Raw genomic sequence first — 23,687 nt, 5'->3', positions numbered from 1 at the left:
CTTTTTTTTTTTTTGAAAATTTTAGGGGGCCCCAATTTCCCCCTTGGCCCTAGTGTGACTCCGTCCCTGCACATGGCACTTTCTATGAAGAACCTGGTTTTTTGTAACTTGATAAATTGGGATTTTTTTGTAGTTGAATGACTATTTTTGTATTTATTGCACTCCAACGATCATTTTCTTGCCAAAATTATAAATAAAGACCATTTATGATTGGAGGGAGTTACAATAATTATTTTTTGAGAATTTATTATGTTATAAAGATTTTCACTCTTTCTCTCTCTGTAACGATCTGGCTCCAGCCACTAGAGGAATTGTCCGCTTTGGCCGTAAGCCTCATGGTTTTGTCCCATAGGTAAAATGGAGAACTTCCCAGGAGGTCACCTATCCTAGGATTTCTCTCAAGCGAGCACGCTTAACCCTGGAATTCTTCCAACTCTCTAGGCCATTCCACCAAAAGGAGCATCTAGTGATTAGTTCCCCCATTTTATATATCATTACCTTGTCCTCCTATTTTGATGTAGAACGTGTTTCCTTGTCTTTCAAAGGAGCTTTACGCCACATCCAGCCTAAGCCGGGCTCATCACCCCCTTAAGCTTCGAGCGTCCTCGCTCTCACACCGTACTGAGGGAGTGTCCGACTCTGATACCAATTGTAACGGTCAGGCTCCAACCACCAGAGGAATTGTCTGCTTTAGTCGTAAGCCTCACGGTTTTGTCCCATAGGTGGAATGGAGAACTTCCCAGGAGGTCACCCATAACCATGCTTTGATACTAATAAATGTGACACCTATCGCCGTAGGTTCGGCTCGTTTAACCTTCTTGCAGTTCATTCTCTAAAATTTTTTCTTAATTTTTCTTATCATCATTTGAGTTATTTATGACTCCTCACTCTATTTTAAATATAGTTCTAGACATTATGGCTGTCCCGACAGACATTGGTCATCAGAATAGTAGAACGTATGGACTATCTAAAGTGAGGATGTCACACTCTCTCTAGAACTTGAGCTACCATAATTGATTCTTGAGAGCTTAATTGTTTAAGCTGTAATCTTTGAGTTCAAAGAGTTTGTTCAAAGTTGTTGTGAGCATTTATTGTAACTTGAGTGTGATAGAGTATTAAATTGCTCTTGTGAGAAAAGAGATTTGTAAAAGAGTAAGAGTTTGCTCTTGTGGTATTTTTAAGGGATTTATTCTTCACCCAAAAAAGAATTACAGTGAAGTTAATTCTCAAGTAGGACCTTGAAGAGAGTACATAGGCTTGAGATAGCTGAACCTCTATAAATTTTTGTGTTCCTTCTTTTTTTTTTCCCCCTTTTTCTTGTGCCTTTTTCTCAACAATTACCTCTTAGCCTTTAAATTTTGTAATTAACACCCAATTCACACCCTTCCCTCTTGGGTTGCTACAAGGGATAATAATATATATAAATCATGCATGTTTTCCTTTGATGTTATCACATGGCACTTTCTATGAAGAAATTAATTTGTTAATTAGTAAGCCTTTTGTGCTATTTCAAGTGATGTTTCTTTTTTTTTTTTTCACTTTATTTGCCTTTTCAAAAATTAAGAAAATATTAATTATTTTTTAAACTTTATCTTTATCTATTGTTGTGGGTAATGCATTTATTTCTTCTTTATCACCTTTTTTATTTTAATTAAATATAATGATACTTTAGCCAATTATTAGTATTTTTTAAACATACAAATGAGATACTTTCTTAATTTTTATGTAAAAATCTTTAAAAACACTTGAAATGTAACTGAGAGAGTAGTTATTTACTATTAAGTATTGCCACATATCACTTTCCATAAAAAAGATTGACCACTAATTAATGATTATTTTCTATTAAAGTATAATTATTTTTATATAATTATTAATTTCTTATATATATATATATATATATATATAAAGAGGCATATTTTCTTTTAGTATTTTCATGTGATATTTTCTATAAATAAATTAATTTGCTAATTAGTACTTATTTCCTATTAAAAGTGTTGCCATGTGTCGTTTTTCATGAATAGATTAATCGTCGATTAATATTATTTTGTCCTTATTTTTGTGTTGCCATGTATTACTTTCTTAAATAATTATTTTCTATAAAAATGTAATTCTTTTTATACAATTATTATTGCATTGTGACACTCTCTATAAATGAATTAAATTGGTAATTAATTCTTATTTTCTATTAGAAGTACCTTTCATAAAAAATTAATTACTAATTAGTAATTATTTCCTGTTAAATTATATTTCTTTATAAGCTTTTAACATTGTCCTGTAAATCATTATTAATTCAATTATCGTATTAATTTACATTCTTTAATAATTATTTTCATACTTTTACTTGCGTCCAATAATTTATCCAAAAAAAAAATCATACTCTATTTAAAAAAAAAAAATCAAACTCTAAGATTCAGTTTGTTTCATGGAAAATATTTTTCTAAAAAATATTTTTTATATTTTATTTTTTAAAAAAATATTTTTCACATTTTATGGTATTTGAAACACTAGAAAAATTAATCAAGGAGAAATATTTTTCTAGTCAAAGAAAAAAATTGACTTTCATTTTTTAAAAGAGTAAGTCATTTTCTATTTTCTAGACTTTGATAATCTTATTCAAATATGAACATACTTTTATATATATATATATATATATATATATATATATATATATATATATATATAAAATAATAAATACATATCAATAATTTAATGTCATAAATAAACGATAAAAAATATTTTTTAAAAACATATTTTTCATAAAAAATATTTTTATATATAAATTATTTTTTGTGAAATAAATGGAGCCTAAATTATAATTAACACACACTACTCCTATTACACGTAAATTCCATCTCAATAACTTAGAAAGCAAATGACGTAAAATCTCATGAGAAATGATCTGATTAAAATTTAAAGTTCTATACATTGAAGCTCTTAATTAAAACTGACAAAATTATAATTTTGATACAAATTATCAAAGTCTTTTACTATTTAATCCAGAATCCTAAAAACTTTGGCACCACATTTAATTATTTGATTATTTAAAAATTATTTTTTTTCAATGAAAATATTTAATATTTCATTAATATTTATTTTAGTTTTTAATTTCTCCAGGTTTCCTTTTAATTTAATTAAATTATTAATATTTATTTTATTACAAAAATTTATGCATGTTATATTATAAAATTATTTAAAAAATAAAAATTATAAATAAATTGTGTTAGTTCAAATTAAATTTAAATTATATTTTAATTTAATATAATAATATTAACGACTAAACGAGGTTGAAACTAGTCAAGTTCAGATTGAGCCAAGTTGAGCTCGAGTATAATATTAGAGTATGAATTAGCTTGAGCTAAACTTGGAGCGTAAAAAAATTATAAGAAATCAAACTTGAGTTATTTAAAACTCAATTTGATTAAACTTCGGTTATAAATATATGCACTATTTTATATAATATATTTACATAAAATTATTATTGAAAAGAGCGGTCACAAACTCTAAAAGAATTAATTTCTTTATATATTATAAATAGAAGGTAGAAAAATATATGAGAAAAAAAAAAAACCCTTGGCAAACGCTAGTGCGGATTTCAATCATTTTGGATGATTGATTTATTTAATTTATTTATTAGATTGTTATATAATAAATTTTCAATAAATTTGAGTTAATTTAAATTAATTTTTTTTAAGTTAAAGTGTTATATAAAAAAGATAAAATTTATTTTTTGATTTTCATATTAAAATTCATAATGATTGAATCAATTCAATCATATCATTTTCTAATTAGATCATATGAATTGTTGTATTAATTATTAATTAAATCCTTAATTTTATTAATTGTTCGAGATTAAATTATTTTAAATTTAATACGAGTCCCGAGATTTTTTTAGTTAAAATATTGTTTTTTAAAATAATTTTTATTTTGCTTAAAAAATTTTATTTATTTTATTTTCATATTAAAATTCAATTATCAATTTAAATAGATTATTTTTAAATTATAACCCTGTTCCACAATATAAGCTGTTTTAGTAGCCGTTAACTGTTTTAGGGGTGTTTGGTTCACCTTTTAAGTATAGTTGATAGCTGATTGATATTTTATTTTCATATTAAAATTTAATTATCAATTTAAATAGATTATTTTTAAATTATGACCCTGTTCGGCAATATAAACTGTTTTAGTTGCCGTTAACTGTTTTAGGGAGTGTTTGGTTCACCTTTTAGGTGTAATTGATGGCTAATAAACACAAAAAAATATGAATTAGAGTGTTTGGTAATTGATGAGTAACTGATATAATATTTATACTATATTATCCTTTTTCATGTAACTCAAAAATTAATATTATTAATGCTTTTATTTTTTTTTATAATCTTAACGTCTTAATTAGCTTATTACAACATTGTTAAAATATTTTTTATTAATAATATAAAATATAAAATATATATTTATTATGAAAAAATAAATTTTTTACATTTAAAAACTTAAAATTAATTATAAGTTTTTTCTTTATCAATAATAATAATTACTTTATTATTTTATAACAATACTTTTAAAGTTATTTAATTATATTTTTAAAGAATTTAATTATTTTCTTATTTTAATAATAAAATAAGTAATATAATATAATAAATCAATAATTCTATATTTATTTCAATAATAAAATAAATGATACAATATATTAAATCAATAATTATATATTTATTTTAATAATATAATAAATTTATAATTTTATATTTATTTCAATAATAAAATAAATTATATGATATATGTCTTTATTAGTCATTTTACATATCAACCGTAACAGTTAAACATAATTTTACCAAGTACTTAATATAAATCATATATTATCAGCTACCAGTTATCAGCCATTGGTTAATAGTTATCAGCTATATCTAACAGTTAAACCAAAGAAGCTCTTAGTAGCTGTTACCTATTTTATTAGCTGTTAGCTATTAGATATTAACTGTTAACTATTAGATATTAGCTATTAATGGTTAGTTGTTTATATAGTGATTTGAAACAGAAATGTTCAGTAAAAATAACTGTTATATTAACTGTTAAATGTAAATATAGTGATATCTTCTTGTTAATCTTGGTCAAAACGCTTTAAATACTAGGAGGATAGCTTTTCATAAATTACTCTCTTAACCTTTAAAAACTAGGAGAAGTATTTTTTCATGAACTACTCCCTCAACCTTTAAATACTATTATGAATACTGTCATTTAATAGTATAAATAAGTGAGGAAGTGTTTTGAAAAAGTTTAGATTAATTAATTTTATGAATTATTTAAATTTAAATTATTTTAAAATTTACACAAAATGAAACGGATTATGAATATTTTAAGTTAAATAAATTCAAATCAAATTAATATATTAGATCAAAATTTATCATTTTTATATAAAATTTTACTTTATTCAATGCAATTCGTATATAAAACTAATTGAAAAATGTCTTTCACAACTTGAAACTAACTTTTTTTATATCTTTAAATTCAGAGCTTGAATTGAAATGCTTTTTCTTTGAACTAGAGAAAGCCCTATTTCCCATGCCTTCTTTTTATTGTTCGACTGGATGCTACTTTGGATTTTCTTTTAAGGAAAAAAAATGCCAAATGCATCTCAATTGATGGGAAGATCGAGCGAGTGAAAATTTGAATTTTTTTTTAAATAAATACATATATAAATTTAAAAAAGATACACGCTTCTTATTAAAATTATGATAAATTGCATTTAATTTTTATAAGTCTACATACCCATCCATATATAACTGATATGGGATCTCGAAAAATCAATTCATTGACAAATGAATACACCCTAAATTTTTCGTTATGAACACAACTCGAATCTAAATCCAGCATATGGGTGATATCAATAGCAAGTTAGATTAGGCCTAACTTTTCCTTTTTCTTGCAATTTTTTTTTTTAATTATCAGAGCCCACCAAATAGTGCAAATGTCCCAATCTTGGTTCAACAAACATAAAACTATCTCAATGGGTTTTGTTTATGGCTCTCATCACAAAGCCTATTAAATCATGGCCCATCTTATCTGCTCAAGGTTGGTTGAAAATTTCCTTGGCCAACAACTGAGGCCCCTATCCCTAACCAATGATACACCTCATGCTATGACTTGGGTCACAGAAACCAGTGTTCCAAATCCTTGTCATGATGGAAGCTCCCAAATTTTAAAATAAGCAAGAAAAAGAAAAAGAACCTCCCATTATTAAAGTCGCAATAGCAAATTGGGTACTTCTCCAATATCTTATTGTTTGTTGGAATTGAACTTATGCCTTTGTACAAGAATCATAGGCGAACAACTTTAGGCTGCATTCTTTTTGCAGTGTCAACAATGGAGGTTCAATTTACAGGTCAATTGATGTAAAAGACATTTGGGTATTGGATTGGATGGATTTTGGCCTCATCTGTTTAAGATGGGGAATATTGAAGTGGCCCTAATTTAGCAAGTATTTTTGGTGACATAATCCGGTTGCATCCTATCCCATTTTGGCCCCATGCGGATGTTTTCATGAAATACAATCCATTAAATATTTTTATGGGCTTTAGGTCAACATCTTGTCTTAATTTCGTATGGATTCTCCTGCCTAGTCCACAGGGATAATTATATGTTTTTTTTTTTTTTTTTTAAGGTAAAAAAGATTTTATTCATATAATCCGGTGGAAATAAAACTAGGGGTGAATAGATTTCGGTTTAAATTGAAAAACAGAATTAAATCGAGTCAATTCAGTTCAATTAGTTCAGTTTTAAAATTCAATCGGTTTAGTTTTAAAATTTAATCGGTTCGGCTTAGTTCAGTTTTATATTATAAAAATTTTGGTTATTTCGGTTTAGTTTGGTTTTGAAAAGAAAAAAATCAGTTAAATCAAATCGAACCGAATAATAATTTTATATATTCAAATCAAACCAAATTGAACCGAATTGATTTTTGAATTGATTTATTTTTATGAGAAATTTATGAATTATATTTAATTACATATATATAAATTATTTAATTTTATTGATTAATTGTTATTAGGTTCAAACTAAAGTCAAAATTAGATCAAATAACGTGAAAATCAAGTTTAAATTAAAAAATCAATTAAAAATCAAAACTAATGAGTTTGAACTGAACTAAACCAAACTGAAATAGAGTGGTTCAGTTTGATTTAATTTTTCATCCATTTCTGTTTCCGTTTCTAAAATATGTAATTCGGTTTGTTTGACTTAATTCGATTCGGTTTGGTTTGAAACGAATGCTCACCCCTACTCATAGAATAAAAACATAACAACATTTTCATACATTTATATTCACAAGAAAGGTTTGAAAATATTCTTAAAAAGATTTGGAGAATAAAAAAACATACTTTTTACCTTTATCTTTGTCGTTTACGGAATGAGAAATGCATTGATCTACAAGTAAATGTACAAAGATTTTTTACTATATACAAATTAGTGACATCGTATAAACTTACCTTGATATTCATGGTTGCTTGAAAATTATATTATTCATCAAATAGTTTGAAACAAAAATTTTTAAAAACCTTGATGGATAGTTATTTGAAAATAATCTTATTCACAAAGTAAGTTGAGGCAAAGATTTTCAAAAAATTATAGAGATAACTCTTCTTTTAAATACGAAAATAAAACCATATAAGGAAATCTCCATCAAAAGAAAAGAGAACTAAACAAATTCATGAAGAAAATCATGAATATGAAAGAACTACTTTTTATTAACTAATAAAATAACTAAAAAAAGGATAACCGAAAAAAAAAAAAATTTATATTTTTCAAATTTTTACAATTTTATTCCGTACTATAAAAATTATCAATCCTAAATTTTTTAACTCTTACCAAACCTGTCTCACCCTTTAAAAAATATTATCTCATTAACAGAGATGCTATGAATGATAACATGTAAACACGGCTTAATTGCAGTTAACATAAAAGAGAAAGACATATCTTTAAATGAAAGAAAAAGAACATGTTTAATTTAATATAAATATCTTATATTAATATATATTTGACAATTTACACTTAAACAGTTTCTTAATGTTGATCGATGAAACAAAAATATAAGGCTAAAATAATTTAAAAGACTGAGAACATATTTTTTTAGAAAAGAACATATTATTAAAGTTATATTTTTTATATGGCGCTTATATAATATTTTTATTAGTAAAATAATAATTTTTTTTAATGATAAATAAAATTAATAAGGATTAAAAAATTTAAAATTTAATTAATAATTTTTATAATATAAATAGAATTAAAAAAACTTAAAAAAACAAGGCGACTCTCAGTCAAAGAAGGGCGGCAGCAGCCCTTGAAGCCGGGTAAGAAGAGGGATGCGTACAAGTAAAGCTGTGGAACGCGTAAATAGGAAGCTAACGGTTATGGGATGATGGCATTAACGAGAGAGGACATTGTATGGGCAGTGTAAATTTTGGTTTAAGTTATGTGCGCGTGATGGTAATAGTAGAAGTAGCTTCTAAGCTTCAACATTAAACAGTAGTGTATTATAATATAATATAATATAATATAATATAATATTATTGCTCAATTTGCTTCGTTTGGCCCTTGAAGCTACTGGGTCAGGAGGAGGACTGCATCTTTCACTTTCTTTCCTTTCTTGTGAACCAAAATACAAAAACATAGATCCACAGCTCATATGCATATAGTTTTATACAATTATTGTTGGCAAATAATTTTGTTCAACAGCTTTTGCTTTGCTAGCACACAGAGAACCTAAAGCTAACATCTCCTATTGACTAAACAAGTAAAATCATTATCAACATCCCTAGTGATTATGATTTCATTCATCTTTGCATACAAATACAGATTGAACAATGGCAGAAAGGAACGTTTATTGGGGGTTATTTAGTGATATATGTCTTTGAATCTTCATGTCAAATCAAGGGAGGTTACCGCAGTTTTCATCAACTGGAAGGTACAATGGAGAGTTCTAATCTGCCTGTCCATTCCTCTCCTGGCTTCAATGTGATTGACTTCTCTATTGCTGCCCCATCAACACACAGCATCTGCTTGTACTCTTCATCTCCGAAATCTACCATGGACTTTGATTTCTTCTCCCATGGATTCCAGACCACTACTTACAAGCACTGCTTCAGTGCAGATTTCAAGGGTTGAAGAGAAAAATAAAGGAAAGGGGAAAGAAAAAGCTTACCAACATCAGGAAGTCCTTCTTTTCTTATCATGAACGTGCGCTTTCTCTCGTGATCAAAAACAGCAACAACATCTGAAGAACTGAGGTAAACTCTGTCCACCTGCAAGTTACAATTCTATGTCTATGCTTTGTCTTTCCATTTGTTAATTCATAATCCAGTCTCAGAATTCAGGGACAGGAAAATTCCAGGAAGGTAAATCAGTTTCGAAACAGAAAATCTATCTATTACCTCAGATTCAAACGTCAAGGTATCTCCTTGTTCTGTGAAGCGTTCCTTTTGGCACAGGTTGTCAAGATAATCAAGAGTTTCCAACCCTTCAACCCTTACTTCACTGTAAGCAAAGCTCCAATCAGATTGAAAAGCTACACAATTATTTAACTCTAATAAAACTGTTAGGTACTAAATTCCACAGAAGATTGCTTGTAAGGAAGGCTAATTCTATTATTAACATGAGAGAAAAATAATTCATACCTAATGTCTGAGATTGCGAAATACGTGTGGTAAGCGATGGAGAAACTAAATGGCTTGCTGTTAATATTCCTGATGCGCGATAGCAAGGTTAGGTTTCCATCTGCTGACAAAGACACCCTGAGACGAAACTCGAAACTGAAAACAGCAGGCCAACCGTTAATAAATAGTTAGACATCACTCACAGTTAATTAATCATTTCTGGTATAAGATTAAACTATTCAAGTCCAAATCATATGATGCTTAATATTATCTGACGGAGGCTTTATTCAGACTTTAGCTACTATTTCTAAATGACATTATTGATTATCTCATATGGGGATATCATATGCAGCAGATAATTAATAATTAAAGATGATACCTGTGTGGCCAGATCTTTAGATCTTCTTCAGACGGCCTGAGTATCAAGTCAACATAGGCTTTACCACTGGAATCATTGGGATGCAATGGTGGTGGATTATAATCAATCGCCCAAAGTTTCTTCCTAGCAAACCCATGTTGCTCCAACGCTCCCCGATTTCCGAACTTTTAATACCATATTAAGGAAACCTATTAGCCAGAGATTTCCAAGACTGGCAATTTGGTATGCATATTGCTGATAAACATATATATAAGCTCAATATACCTGGGGAAAGCAAATGGGAATTCCTCCTCGCACTGGGTTTGGTGGCTTGAAAATTGCCTGTTTCAGAAGAAAACCAAAGATAAACACGAGTAAAGCTTAAGAAATAAGCATGAAATTATCAGCAGTAATCTAAAATTTGAAATAATGAAAAGAAAAATGCATGTTGGAATGCAAAATGTCTAATTCTAATTGGATAATACTAGAACACAAGCGATATAAAAGATCCAGAATCTACCTTACTACTAGTGAATAGCAATTCTTCTCCCTGATCAGTCCTCCATGAGAGAACCTGTCCTCCAAACAAGCTAACCTGGATGAATATGATAAGACATAAATCTGTTAATGCTAGAACTGCAATTTTGCACACCCAGCTGAAGCGTCTAATTTGAAATCTAATTAGATTAATTTTATTAAAAGAATAAAGAAAAAAGAATTGACTACAGAAGGAAGAAGAAGAGAAGATAGGAAAAGATTTCTGACCCGAGCTGAAGCTCCTCGAGGGTTGCGAAGCACAATTTGATCAATTCCGTTTCTGTCTTTGGTAACTTCAACTGCTGCCACTTTCTGATCACATACTGCCCCAGAAGGATTCATAGTGAAAACAGAGCCAAGTATACACAAGAACAAGAAAAAGCAACAACACAGTAAATCTCTCTTTCTCACTGCTCTAAATCTAATATCCAAGACAGTGCTTTGAGATTCTTCTGAGCCGAGAAAACAAATTAAGAAAGAAAAAGAAAACCCCCGAGCAAGCAAAAAAAGGCCCAGCAGTTACTGAAGCAGTTGAGAAATCTCAACTTTCCCTAAGCACCTTTCTTGTGACAAACCTGATTTTCCCGTGAATACAAAACCAGAACTCAACAACTAATTTTGAACTACCTTTTCTCTCTCTGCTAGAAATCGATAACCCTTAGCTTGGAAAACAGAGACAGACCAACAAAAACACAGAATCGGTATCTCTCAAGGGAATTTTCAATAAGAAAAATAATTACCCAGATGACCAAAACTGTCTAGAATTCAAATAGAACCAACCAAAAAATTTAAAAAAAAAAGAGAAAAAGATAATAAAGTTCCAAATTGAAACGTTCTAAGCCAGTTTCAAAGAAAAAAGCATTTATGATGGGAACAGTTAGTGGGCGATAGTCAACATTGGATCACAAGTTTTCCGAGAAAGAAAAGAGAAAAGAAGAAAGATATATATTTACACAGGATTTGGTCCAACCATGTCTTATTAATAAACAAATACAGAAGGGCCACACCAAAGAAATAATCTTCAGATACATCATCACAAGGAAGGTGACTTACAGAGGATAACAAAATTAGTACCCACTTGCTAGATAAAGAAATCTTATATGGTCGGTTTGGCTTCTTCTGAACTTGTGATGTGGACTCGAGGATGAAACATGCGACCATTATCATTACCAGAATTAACGAATAACTTCCACTTGAAAGAATTTTGGTTGAATATTCAAAGTTTTGGTATGAGGAAGGTCTTTATTCTTTAGCTTTGGTGCTTTTAATTGACGTCCAATTGGACTTTTTCTTTTCAAGAACTTGGAGTTTTATTTTTATTTATTTTCAACAAAAGGAAAAACAAAGAATGGTTCTCGGAAGCGAAGCAATCCTCGGTCATATTTCCATGGCAAAGGCCTGCAGTGTCCTGCAGGTTAAAAATTTAATATAAATTTTTAAAAAAAAAATAATTTAATTGAATTCTAATGAAATTATTATTTTTTTAATTTTTCAAATATTTTTTTTAAATTAAAAATTAAAATTTTATAAAATTTTACATTACAAATAAAGGACATGGCCAGTGATTTACAAGACCTAAATTTTTGACCCAAGCATTCATTCTCTTTATTATTGTTTCTTGACCCATACTTATTTCCATGGGTTTTTTGAATTTAAATGATCTGAATTACCATGATAACGATTTGTTGTTACATAATTGACTTTAATATTTGTCAAATTGATCTAGTGGATAAAGCGTGCCTTCATTCGTGGGTTTTCCTTTATTTTTTTAAAAAAACAAAAAATTAAAAGCATGAACTGTCAACAACTGAAGTTTGGAATAAATAAAATTATCTTTACAACGATCAACATGAATCCATGTACAACACCAACAAAGATTTCCATGTTCACCAGCGGCTGCAAGTTCAAGCGAACTAACATGTACCTAAAGGTTGTTGGAAATGTCTCATTACTATATGGCTCCGACCCCACAAACTAGCATTAGACCTTCAACCAAAAACCAAAATATGGTCATAGGGGAAATTGATATAGACGGTGGTATCAACGTGAGCACAATCAACCATTATAATAAAATAATTATATATGCATTGATTTTATTATATAAATTTTCAGTCATAGCTATGAATTTCAAAGGAGGACATAGTTTAGAAAACTACATGTAAAAGTGCCTTAACTTGGAAAAACGTCGCAGCTAGCCCACCAAGAAATAGTTGGAGATAGCATTATAGATGCAGTGCACCGCCCGTTAATCCTTCATAGCCATTCTTCAAGAAACATGAGTCTTGATCTTTCAGCTCCTTGTATGAGTTTTCTCCTTTGAGTTAAATTTGCTTTACAATGCACTTTTGGCCTACCCTTCCTAGCATAGAGAAGAAAATTCCACACTAAAAATAAGTGTTTTACTGTAAAGATTACAATGTCGTGTTTACAAAGCAAAAGAATAAATTTCGTCAAGGAAAATTCAGTTAACAAAATTTGGGATTAAACTTGGGATGAGTGGCTGCCAACAAGTCTTCCAAAATCTGCTTCAGGTAGAAGCGTGCTGCTTTCATCCAACTGCTGTTTTCTAAATCTTGATTAGCTTTTCAGAGGCAGGAATTGATCATAAATCAACCATACCACACCAGCATCAACTACAACTCATCTCCAATGGATTATATGAATCTTTGTGGGTATGTCGAGAAGCATTAGAGATGATGCACGAAAAAGAGTGGCATCCCTTACTAAATTGTTGATTAATTTCATCTAAATGTATCAAGGTTGCATTTCAATTCTGAGGAGAGTCTAATCACACAGCTGCACATAATGCTCCTGAAATGTCATATGGAATTACCCTAAAGTTCAGCATGATGTTTTCTTGTTGAGAACAAACAATTACAATCAGCATTTAGAAAACCAGTACAAAGTACCTAGCCTACCATAGATTTATTAAATTGCCGCATGCCATAATTGAATATCAATACATGTAACAAAAATTAAAAATAAAAATAAAAAGGAAATCCTTGTAAATCTGAACCTTGCCTCATCTTTTGTCTTAAGCTCATTCGGAAAGCTCATGTTACGTATATAGTATGAATAAAATTTCAAAGCTGAAGATCAAAAAATTGCCAATTGATGGCATGGGAAGCCAGAATACATACATTATGAGTTCCTTTAAGAAGTTTTGAGAAAACTATTTATTATATTTTGCAGATTCAAATGCAAAAGGCTATCCACTACTAGTGAGACCAACTAGACATTGAAATTAACACCTTTTCATCCTTCTCACCTGTTTCAAATCTGGAGAATCATAGCTCATATGATACTCTTTCTAGCTCACCATGATCTTTTTCCTTATGAAATTCATTGTTTTCAAGTCATTGGTGGTTGTGAGTGTGTCAGTATGTGTGCGAGAGAGAGAGAGAGAGAGAGAGAGAGAGAGAGAGAGAGATACCAGTTGACCATGAGGAGCAACAAAATTTCCCTTCATCAATGAACTTTGCGTCGAGTCCAATGAACCATGATCCAGTACTGACATCATCATGTGCATATGTTCTAAGAATAGACCTGCAAAATGTACAGTGCTCAAGTCAATGAAGCCATAAGCCTGTGTAATGTCTACAGGAGAACAAAAGGAAAAGAACTACCTGTTAATTGAAATAAACTGAGCCAAAGCTTGTGAAATGGCATAGACTTCACCTGAGGCATGTCGGAAGTATCTGCACCACAAAGAAGATTTTAGAACTAGAGATTTTAAGAGCAAGGTACTGTGAAATTTCATTGCATTTGATGTATGTTAATTATTTCCTGAATTCAAACTCAAGTACTAAACATTATTGTATACAAATACAAGTGATGATCTGTGAAGGATCTGTAAAGGCGTGCTACCATTTTGTTTAGCACAATGTAACAATTAACTTGTCTGTCACATAGATCAATGATCCACCAACGTGGAAGTACAACACAACAGGATGCCTTGTTCGGTTATGCAGTCAGTCACAGAACACACTGCTCACTTATTATCACTACTCTCATCTTTCAACTAGAACAGTCTCTCTGCTTAGTGTAATTCTATTATAAGATTCAAAAGCTATGAAAGAGAAAAGAAAAAGAATTGACAGTGTTAGTCTTGTTGTTGAAACCAAAAGAAATTGGCAAATGGAGCAACCTTTCAATTTGGTAAGCTAGACCATGCCACACATAAGGGGACTATAAATCATAAATATCCTTCCATTCAATGAGTTGCGAAAAATACAATGTTATGTACTTACGATTTTCCATCACCGAATTTCCACCAGTCTGGTTCATACCATTTGTGGTTCCTACAAAATGAAGATTCCAAAGGGATGAAATAAATTATTCTTGAATGTCATTGATCCATCCACTAGGGAAAAAAAGAATATCATTAGATAAAACGTTTTGATAAAACTTACTGCTCAGAAAAAACTTCGCCTGATTTCATACACCCAATATAAACCCGAGGCTTATCCAAATGAGTGGAAAGTGTAGCTCCCAGGGCATCTATACAACAAAGAGAACAAGCCATAATAAGCAATGTAAAATCCAAAGACTACAGATTTGTAGCATTCATGTTTTCCAAATAACCAAGGTATATAAGTATTATTTTTCTCAATTTTTAGGGCTCTGATTCTTCTTTTTCTTGTTTATTTTATCAAGACTTTGAACCCTAGTAAATTAGATATTATATGAACAATTCAATAATAACTAGAGTAATAGGAGTGGTAGACAAGTCATTTCAACAAATACAAGGTTCTTTTTCCAGAAGATTAAAATTATGCAGATTGGATATAATAACAAATAGGATTTTACTATTTGTTCACCACCAAAATGAGCTAATATAGACTACATACCAATATTAACAAAAACATCATCATTGACCTTAACATAAAATTCAGCATTCCAGTTCTCTACAGCATTTATAAAGAATAATTTTGTCTTTTTTGGAGCCTCCTCAGTTGCCTCCACTTGTCCATCCTGTTGAGGCAAAAAAAGAATGTAAATTACATGCTAATGCTTGTTCCTTCAAATTACCACATCTGTGAACATGATAACAATTAAACTCTCATAAGTGCAATTTTTTTTTTTTAAAAAAAGGAACATGTACATGAATGTTAAATCAAGGTCTTTACCATGAATATAAAAAGTTGGAACTTTTTGAAGCAGAATTGAAGTTGGCTTCTTTCTCATTAATTAACATTTAAGATTGCATTGGTCAAATTATGAGTTATATTGGTTTAGTAAGACTTTCAAATGCTTAAGCTAGAAAGCTAGAGATTGTTTTCTTGTCATGCTCAACTTAAGCATGGGTGCGGTCCCGTTCTGAGCTAGAACTAGAACCAGACAGGCAGTTCCAGTCCTAAGAGCTGGAGGCCTGGGACAGGACCAAAGGGTTCCCCTATGTTCTAGTCCTGGTTCCGGTTCAGTTTAGTTTCGGTTCATCCAATTTGATCAAATTCTAGTGTGAAAATTTTTTTAATTTTTTTAATTCTTTTGAAAGTGAGAAATCCGGTTTTGATATTGAACCAGACCGATTTAAAAAGTGAAAATTCAGTCCAAATCTAGACCAGATCCATGTCTAGTTCAACTCTCTTAGAAAGGCCACAAATCCATTTCTAGATGGCAAAAATAATTAAAATTTTGATTTAAAAAAAAAAAAAAGAATCTCTTAAGAGCTTAAACCAACTAAATATTTTTCAATTCACTTCAACTAACAAGTGAACATACAAGAACAATGAAGTCATTAGTCTGCCTATTTTCGCTGTCAATCTCCCTGTCCAAACTGTCTCCACGATTTGCACTGCAATAAAAATGAATGTAAATGAACAAAACATAGAAAAATAAACACTGCTATCATATAAAAGATAAATTATAAAAAAATAGAAACCTTCTGCCTATGACAAATCGTACAACAATGCCCTTTTCATCCTCCAGTTTTTTAATACCTGCACCAGCACATATTGTCACTTTAATGTTAAATACTACTTGAAAAAACAACTTAGATAATCAGCGAGAAATTATGATTAACAAAGAACTGACAATAGATACAAATGAACATTCTATTAATTTAATCACTGCACTCCCCTTCCTTTTCTCTTTTTGGAGGAAAATAATTTCTGTACCCATCCCCAACTAGTTATGAACTATAGCCTAGCTAAGTTCAGTTGGAGTTTTGGACTATACTCCCCTTCATATTTATGCATATACAATTGCACTGAACTGATATGGAGTGCATTTCATATATAAATAATTTAGATTATCGAAGTACAATGTCCATGTTTACACCAACAAAAAAAAAATGTAAAAAACAAAGAAAGGGAGGAAGCTTACTCACCAGTCGGCATCCATGCCTTGCGAATTGCATCTCTGTTTTTCTTGCGGCCAAATGTAGTAATGATTCCAATAACAGCTAATAGCTTCTTCTTAGAATGACCATCTCCCTTCTCTGGAGAGTGCTTCGAAACAAAACCTGCTTGCCTAGCTGCAGCCAGATCCATCTCAACCATTGCTAACTTCTTCTTTTGTTCCCTGGAGAACAAATGAAGTTCAATTACAAACCCCACATTCAAATCGTCAAATTTGATCCTGAAATATCAAAAAAGAAGAAGAAAATTTACCTGCAGGATAGAAGTTTTAGAGTATCGTCAACCGATATGGCAGATTTAACCTGGAATAAATTTAGAGACGGAGATTTCCTCGTTATCAAAGCTGAGCATTACCAATGAATTCACCTTATCAATAGAAATCAAGAATTACAACTACCTTACTATTTCTCCTCTCAAACTCTTCAGCTAAATGCAATCTATTCTCCGCGTCCTGCCATAGACTAAACAAAACCAACACATTCCCTTCAAAACACACTCACTGCATCGAAAATCCATTACCTATACACTTGGAACGCTAATATCTATAACATTAATGGATATACTAAGTGACTTACCGGCCGGCGACGTAAATCGTGGCCATGGTTGCAAACATAGCTAGCAAAAGAAACGAGACTCGAGACGTGAAAGCCGAACGACCACCACCACCAGCAGCAGCAGCTAGCCGGTTACTGGATCCGCGGCTACGCATTACTTCTTTCAAAGAGTTGTGTAAGATTTTTGTGTATCGGATCTGAAATGGATTAGAGATTTTGAATCTCAGGGCAGAGGCAGATGATGCAATTGAAGAATGATGGGCAATGAGTGGGACGTTGTAACTGAAAAATTGAATCGAAGGTTGTTTTCAGTTTCATTTAAAGGGTTAAACGGAAACGGTAAAGGTATTTCCTATTTTTTTTTTTTAACTGCGTTTTGCATTTCAAGGCCTTATATGTCCTCTCAACACAACACGGAGTAAGATTCTATGGGTATTTGTGAGCCAATTACAAAGCAGACCTTGATTCATTTTAAACTTTGCCATGTAGTCGGCCAAAGCATTAGCTTTTCTATTAATTAATGAAAAGAATACATTAGATAATAAAAGTATTAAAGTGGCTATTGCATCTACCGTTGCTTTGATCTCCCAAGCAAGGCATATATGATCATCCCTCATAAATGAAAGAAGAATAGATGAGTATGACTCCAAGATAATTGAAGTAGCACCCATATCAGCTAGCCTAATTGCTTCAAGCATTGCTCTAGCTTCACCAACCAATGAAAAAGAGCAGTAAAACTCTTTGACTAGACCATCAATCAGGTTTCCATGGTGATTTCTCACAACAACCACTGCCATAGCTTTTGCATCGTCACTTCTCCAAGCTACATCACTGTTAAATTTGAAAACACCCACTGAAGGAGGTTCCCATTTCTGCGGGTGGGCAGGAGCATAATTTCTGGAACTAACTTTTGAAACTGATTGATCCACTTCCTGTAGCTCATTCAATGTTTGGAGAATAATCCTAACTGAAGCAATAAGGTCGGGAGAAGCTCCTTCAAAGACAGCTTTATTCCTCTCCTTCTATATAGTCCTAACATAATGACTATCATCTGGAAAATATCTTGGTGATAGGAATCTCTACCAAAAGTATCCCATTGGGATATCCACCAGTTTCCAAGGGAAGAATATCCAATAGGATCAGGTTTGTAAGAGCACGGACTAGAGAACCACACTGCCTTGGCATGACAACATAAAAAGAATGCATGCTCCACTGTTTCAATGCTTTCACGACAAATGGGGCAATAAGGGTCAACATGTATACCTCTCCTATTTAAATTCCAATTAACAGGGAGAGCATTTAGGATTGCTTTCCACATGAACACCTTCATTTTTTGTTGGACTTTAAGGTTCTAAGTTTTTCTCCAGATATGCACAGGGACTTGATGGGAGTGAGAAGATTGTGCATTATGATTGAGACTTTGAACTTTATTCATTAGCTTTCTGTAGCTCGATTTCACAGAGTACTGGCCTGATCTTTCCAAACTCCAAATTAAATTATCTTCACACCTTCTTGGACTTGTTGGTATGGATAATGTGGATCTTGTTTGATACTCATTGAATAATTAGTTAACTGGACTTTCCTTCCATTGTAGCCTGTTATGATCTATCAAGTCACTGACCATATTAACATTAGGAGGACAAATTATAAGCTTGTCCACCTCGAAGTTGGGAGCCATTGGAATCCAAGGGTCTGACTAGATCAAAGTGTTTGAGCCATCTCCAATATTCATGCGAGTTCCCCCTTGAAGGACTTCTCTGCATGCTAGAATGCCTTGCCAAATCCAAAACCTGCGTTGCCCTCTTTTAGCTTCCCAAAAGGAAGATCTAGGAAAATATAATCCCTTCAAAACTCTTACCCATATGCAGTTTGGTTTGGTGGCCAGCCTCCAGCTTTGCTTTGCTTTGCTAGGCATGTAAGGTTGAACAATGCAAAATCCTTGAATCCCATTCCCCCTCGGAACTTTGAAATACATGTCTTCTTCTAGCTGATCCAAGCCATTTTCTTCTCATTATTTTTACTCCCCCACCAGAATCTAGATACAATCTTATTTAGTTGAGTACAAAAGGACTTAGGAAACTTGAGAATAGCCATAGCATAAGTGGGGATAGCATTAAGAACCGATTTTATGAGCACTTCCCGTCCAGCCTGTGAAAGCAGTTTTTGTCTCTAGGATTGTGTTTTTGTAGTCAATCTCTCTTGAATAAACTTTAAAACCTGTGTCTTTTATTTTCCCCACAATGTTGGAAGGCCTAGGTATTTTAAATTGCATTTCTTGCATGCAAAGAGTCTCCAAGATGAATCTTTTAAGATTCGGTGGGGTGTGTTTGCTAAAGAAGACATTTGATTTATGAAAATTGATCTTCTAGCTCGATGCTGCTGAATACTTATGAATAATAGCTTACAAATTAGAAGCTTCAGCTCTTGTAGCGATACCAAATAAGAGAGTGTTATCAGCAAACAAAACATTAGTAATAGCTGGAGTAAATCTGGTCATTAAATATTTAGTTTACTTAGCTGGCATACAATTCACCCCGTAGATCAAATATTAGTCCTTATTATTTTAATTCCCTATTTAAAAAAATTAAATATTTATAATATATTCATTTAAATTAAATATTTTTATTTTTATTTTTAAATAATAAAATTAATAAATAATAAAATATTTTTATTGAAATTACTTTTTATTATTATAATTTTTATCTCAATTTTTATATTTAAATGCTTCAAAATATTAAATATATTTAATTACTTTATAAATTTTTTATTTAATATTTTTAATATTTCATTTCATTATAAAAATTTAAGAATTATATATCTTAAAATTAATAAAAAAAATTATATGAATTAGTTATATGTATTCTTTGAGATTATTAATTTATTAATTTTATTATTTAAAATTTTAATAATAAATTTAATGTAGGTATTACACTTTAATTTTATTAAAATTAAAATTTTATTAATTTAAAATATATTATATATAACATAATATATTAATATTATAAATTATTTCTCAAATTTTATTTTTATAAATATACCCATCAAGCTTATATTTAATCTCTATTTTGTATTATTAAATTATTTATTAACAATTTTAAATTTAATATAATTAATTAATTATAATTTTGAAGTAATAAAATATTTTCTAAATATTTTTTCAATCATATCAAAATAATTTTTTTTTTGAAAAGTTAATTTTTAATTCATTTATCTTCCCCATGGCAATCTCAAGTAAAATTTTATTCACTAGTTGCAGTAGTATATATGCTTATACATAGTGTCCACGTCTCTCATTTTACAATTATGATCATTTGGATATCTATAATAACTCCAAATTAAATAATATCTATTAAATAAAATAAATAACAATTGATGATTTTTATTTTAAAATTGATCAAATATTAATTATATTTAGTATTGAATTATAACTTATATATAAATTTTGCATTTATACATTATATTTATTAATGAAATATATTATATTTGTGACACTTTTTCTTACAAAATAATTTTAATCATTAATTATAATAGTTTTATAAAAGAAATATTAATAAGTTATGCTCTCTATACAGTTAATGCTTTTTTTTTTCCTTTAAACTTGAGAACTGTTTTTCAAGTTTTCAATACAATGGGATAATTCTTTTCTCTATTTGACTTTTATTTAATTTAAGTTATGGCCATTAAATTGATGATATGCCACATATGTTGTTTCAAATGGCTAATATTTTAATATTAGATGGTCTATTTTTAAATATTTTATTGCAATGAGTTAATATTCATTTTTTTTAATTAAATAATGATTAATGATAAAATTGAAATTTTGATTTAAATATTTTATTATTCTTTGCTTATAAATAATTGATACATTATATCATTTGAGACACATCAATAAATAAATAAATAAAAGTTATTAGAAAAAACTTTTCTTCTCATATTTTACTCTCAAATTCTTTTCTTGATTTAGTATATTTTTATTATTTTTATTCAAGATTTATTTAGTATCATTATCAAAACTCATTAAAATTTTTATTGCTTCCTGATTTTCTATAATATTAAGAAAAGTTCGTTAAATTTTAAAGAATAATAGCTTGTACTAAAATTATTTTTAAGGATAATGTCATCGCATCTTAAATTAATATTTTAATTATTCACAATTTTATTATCATTAGTTTTTAATATAATTATTTTTTAATTTTAATTCAATAGCTATATTTTTATACAAAAACCATATCCCAATTATACTTATGTGCAGTAGTATAATCTCAAAGGTAAATAGTAAATATCATTATATCGAAAATTTAATTATAAGAAAAAATGATTGAAAATCAAAGATACAATATTAAAATTATCAGATATGTCTTTTAAAAAATAATATATATTTTTTAAAATTTATTAAATTAATAAAAAATGATAATATTTCATTATATGCATATATTATATATTTATTTAAAAATTTAATTTTTATGAAATGTATGTATTTTATATTATATAAGTTTATGTAAAAGATAATTATTTTTATGAAAGAATTATTTTATAAAAATATATATGATAATAATTAAAAAGTTACAATTTACAAAAAATTAAAGATATAATATTTTTAAGAATAATAAAGTAAATATTATTTTTAATTAATAATAAAGCTATATATTTTTATGATTATTAAAATGAAATAATTTTTAATATATTTTTTATTATATTTTTTAATCTATATATATTTTTATATTAATTACAAGAAAATATTAAATTTATTTATTTTTTAGATAGTATTATTTTCTTATTAATCTAATATATTTTTTGCAACAAAAAAAATTTTACATAAATTATGAGATAAAATATAAAAATTTCATTAAGTTTAATTTTTTGAAATAAATAAAATTTAAATAAAATAATCATAGAAAGTTATATGTATAAAAAGAATTAAATAAAATATTTTAATTAATTATACCATAAATTAATTAAAAAAATTACTATTATAATGGATGAAAATTTATTTTAATTAAATTAAATAAGAGAGACATGTAGATAGAAATTAATTTAATAATAACAATTTACCCTTATTTAGAATGTAATTAAGAATTAAATAAAAAAAATAATTGCATCTAATCTAAATATTATATATATAAAAGAAGGACCTCACAGGAGAACTTAACAATTGAGATTTGTGTATAATTATTATTTTTTTTATACAATAAAAAGTTTTTTCTAATCTTATATAATTTTAATATAATAAATATTTATATATTTTTCATATGTATGATTAAATTTATTATTATAAAAATTTTAACTTTAAATATTTTTTCTATTAAAAATAATTAAATGTTATTATTTAAAATTTTAATTATTTCTTAAAAAATATTTACATATTAAAACTTAACTAAATTTATTTTATAAATATTTATATAATACTATGTGTAAATAATAATTATAATAATATATTATTATTAATTTTATAATATTTATTTAATAATATATCAATTAAATTCCGGCCCAACCCTCGTTGAAGCTTAAACCCCTTAGCCTCCATCTCATTAATTACGTCGGTTTTAAAAACTTGAGTTTAATACTTAAAAAAAATTCAGTGGTTGCTTTGTGAATCTAATTTATTTATGTGTCTATTTCAACGTTTTAATTAAAAAAAAATAAATTTGTTATAAAAAGTCAAAACTTCCATTAATGGGGTTTTTGAATTGATGAACTCATTGAATACGTTCCAATTTCAAAAAATTAAAATTATGCGCCGGCCTATGTAATTAAAATTATGCGCCCGCCTATGCAATAATATCCACCTTTAGTTTCTATAAATTTAATTTGGCCAAATATATATTTACGCTCCATATTATTTAAAATTAACTTATTAAACAGCTAAAATAAAATCGGAACTTAAAGAACATTTGAATTTATAAAATTAATAATAGAGTAATGTTATTTGACCAAATAATAACATGTTCCAACTGTTTCAATTAGCTTTAAAAATCTAAATTTAAAAAATTTAAATATTAAACTTTAAAATTTTAAATTCTAAAACTCTCAACTTAAAATTTAAATTCTAAACTCTAAACCCTAAAAATTTAAATTCTAAATACTAAAAACCTAAATTCTAAAAATATAATCCTAATTCTATGAATTTTAGGAATTAAAGTTAAAGTTTTTAGAATTTAAAGTTTAGATCTTAGAGTTTAAGTTTTAGGGTCTATAATTATAGGGTTTAGAATTTTAGAGTTTAAATACTTAGAATTTAAGTTTT

At 28.7% G+C, this 23,687-nt stretch overlaps 2 protein-coding genes across 2 annotated transcripts; both read right to left on the bottom strand.

Annotated features, from left to right (window-relative positions):
* Positions 1 to 8,639: 8,639 nt before the first annotated feature.
* On the bottom strand, positions 8,640 to 11,571 carry LOC110638563 (putative glucose-6-phosphate 1-epimerase). Its single transcript, XM_021789158.2, has 9 exons — positions 11,498 to 11,571; positions 10,756 to 10,850; positions 10,511 to 10,585; positions 10,276 to 10,332; positions 10,012 to 10,175; positions 9,654 to 9,788; positions 9,411 to 9,513; positions 9,182 to 9,281; positions 8,640 to 9,103 (listed from the first exon to the last, which is right to left on the bottom strand). The coding sequence occupies exons 1-9, from the start codon at positions 11,559 to 11,561 to the stop codon at positions 8,934 to 8,936; spliced, it is 963 nt and encodes a 320-aa protein (XP_021644850.1). The 5' UTR covers positions 11,562 to 11,571; the 3' UTR covers positions 8,640 to 8,933.
* Positions 11,572 to 12,904: 1,333 nt separating this feature from the next.
* LOC110638562 (hydroxyproline O-galactosyltransferase HPGT1) lies at positions 12,905 to 17,818 on the bottom strand. The gene is made up of 12 exons (XM_058153711.1): positions 17,465 to 17,818; positions 17,287 to 17,350; positions 17,142 to 17,191; positions 16,859 to 17,052; positions 16,412 to 16,490; positions 16,252 to 16,324; positions 15,378 to 15,501; positions 14,940 to 15,027; positions 14,778 to 14,828; positions 14,154 to 14,225; positions 13,961 to 14,073; positions 12,905 to 13,338 (listed from the first exon to the last, which is right to left on the bottom strand). Exons 1-12 carry the CDS (start codon positions 17,596 to 17,598, stop codon positions 13,316 to 13,318), a joined length of 1,065 nt encoding a protein of 354 aa, XP_058009694.1. The 5' UTR covers positions 17,599 to 17,818; the 3' UTR covers positions 12,905 to 13,315.
* Between the last annotated feature and the right edge of the window lie 5,869 nt (positions 17,819 to 23,687).

Source organism: Hevea brasiliensis, chromosome 9 (assembly GCF_030052815.1).
Source record: "Hevea brasiliensis isolate MT/VB/25A 57/8 chromosome 9, ASM3005281v1, whole genome shotgun sequence".
In the NCBI taxonomy this organism is placed as follows: Eukaryota; Viridiplantae; Streptophyta; class Magnoliopsida; order Malpighiales; family Euphorbiaceae; genus Hevea; species Hevea brasiliensis.
Note: the sequence above shows the minus strand (reverse complement) of the source record. Positions and strands in the feature narration are given on the sequence as shown.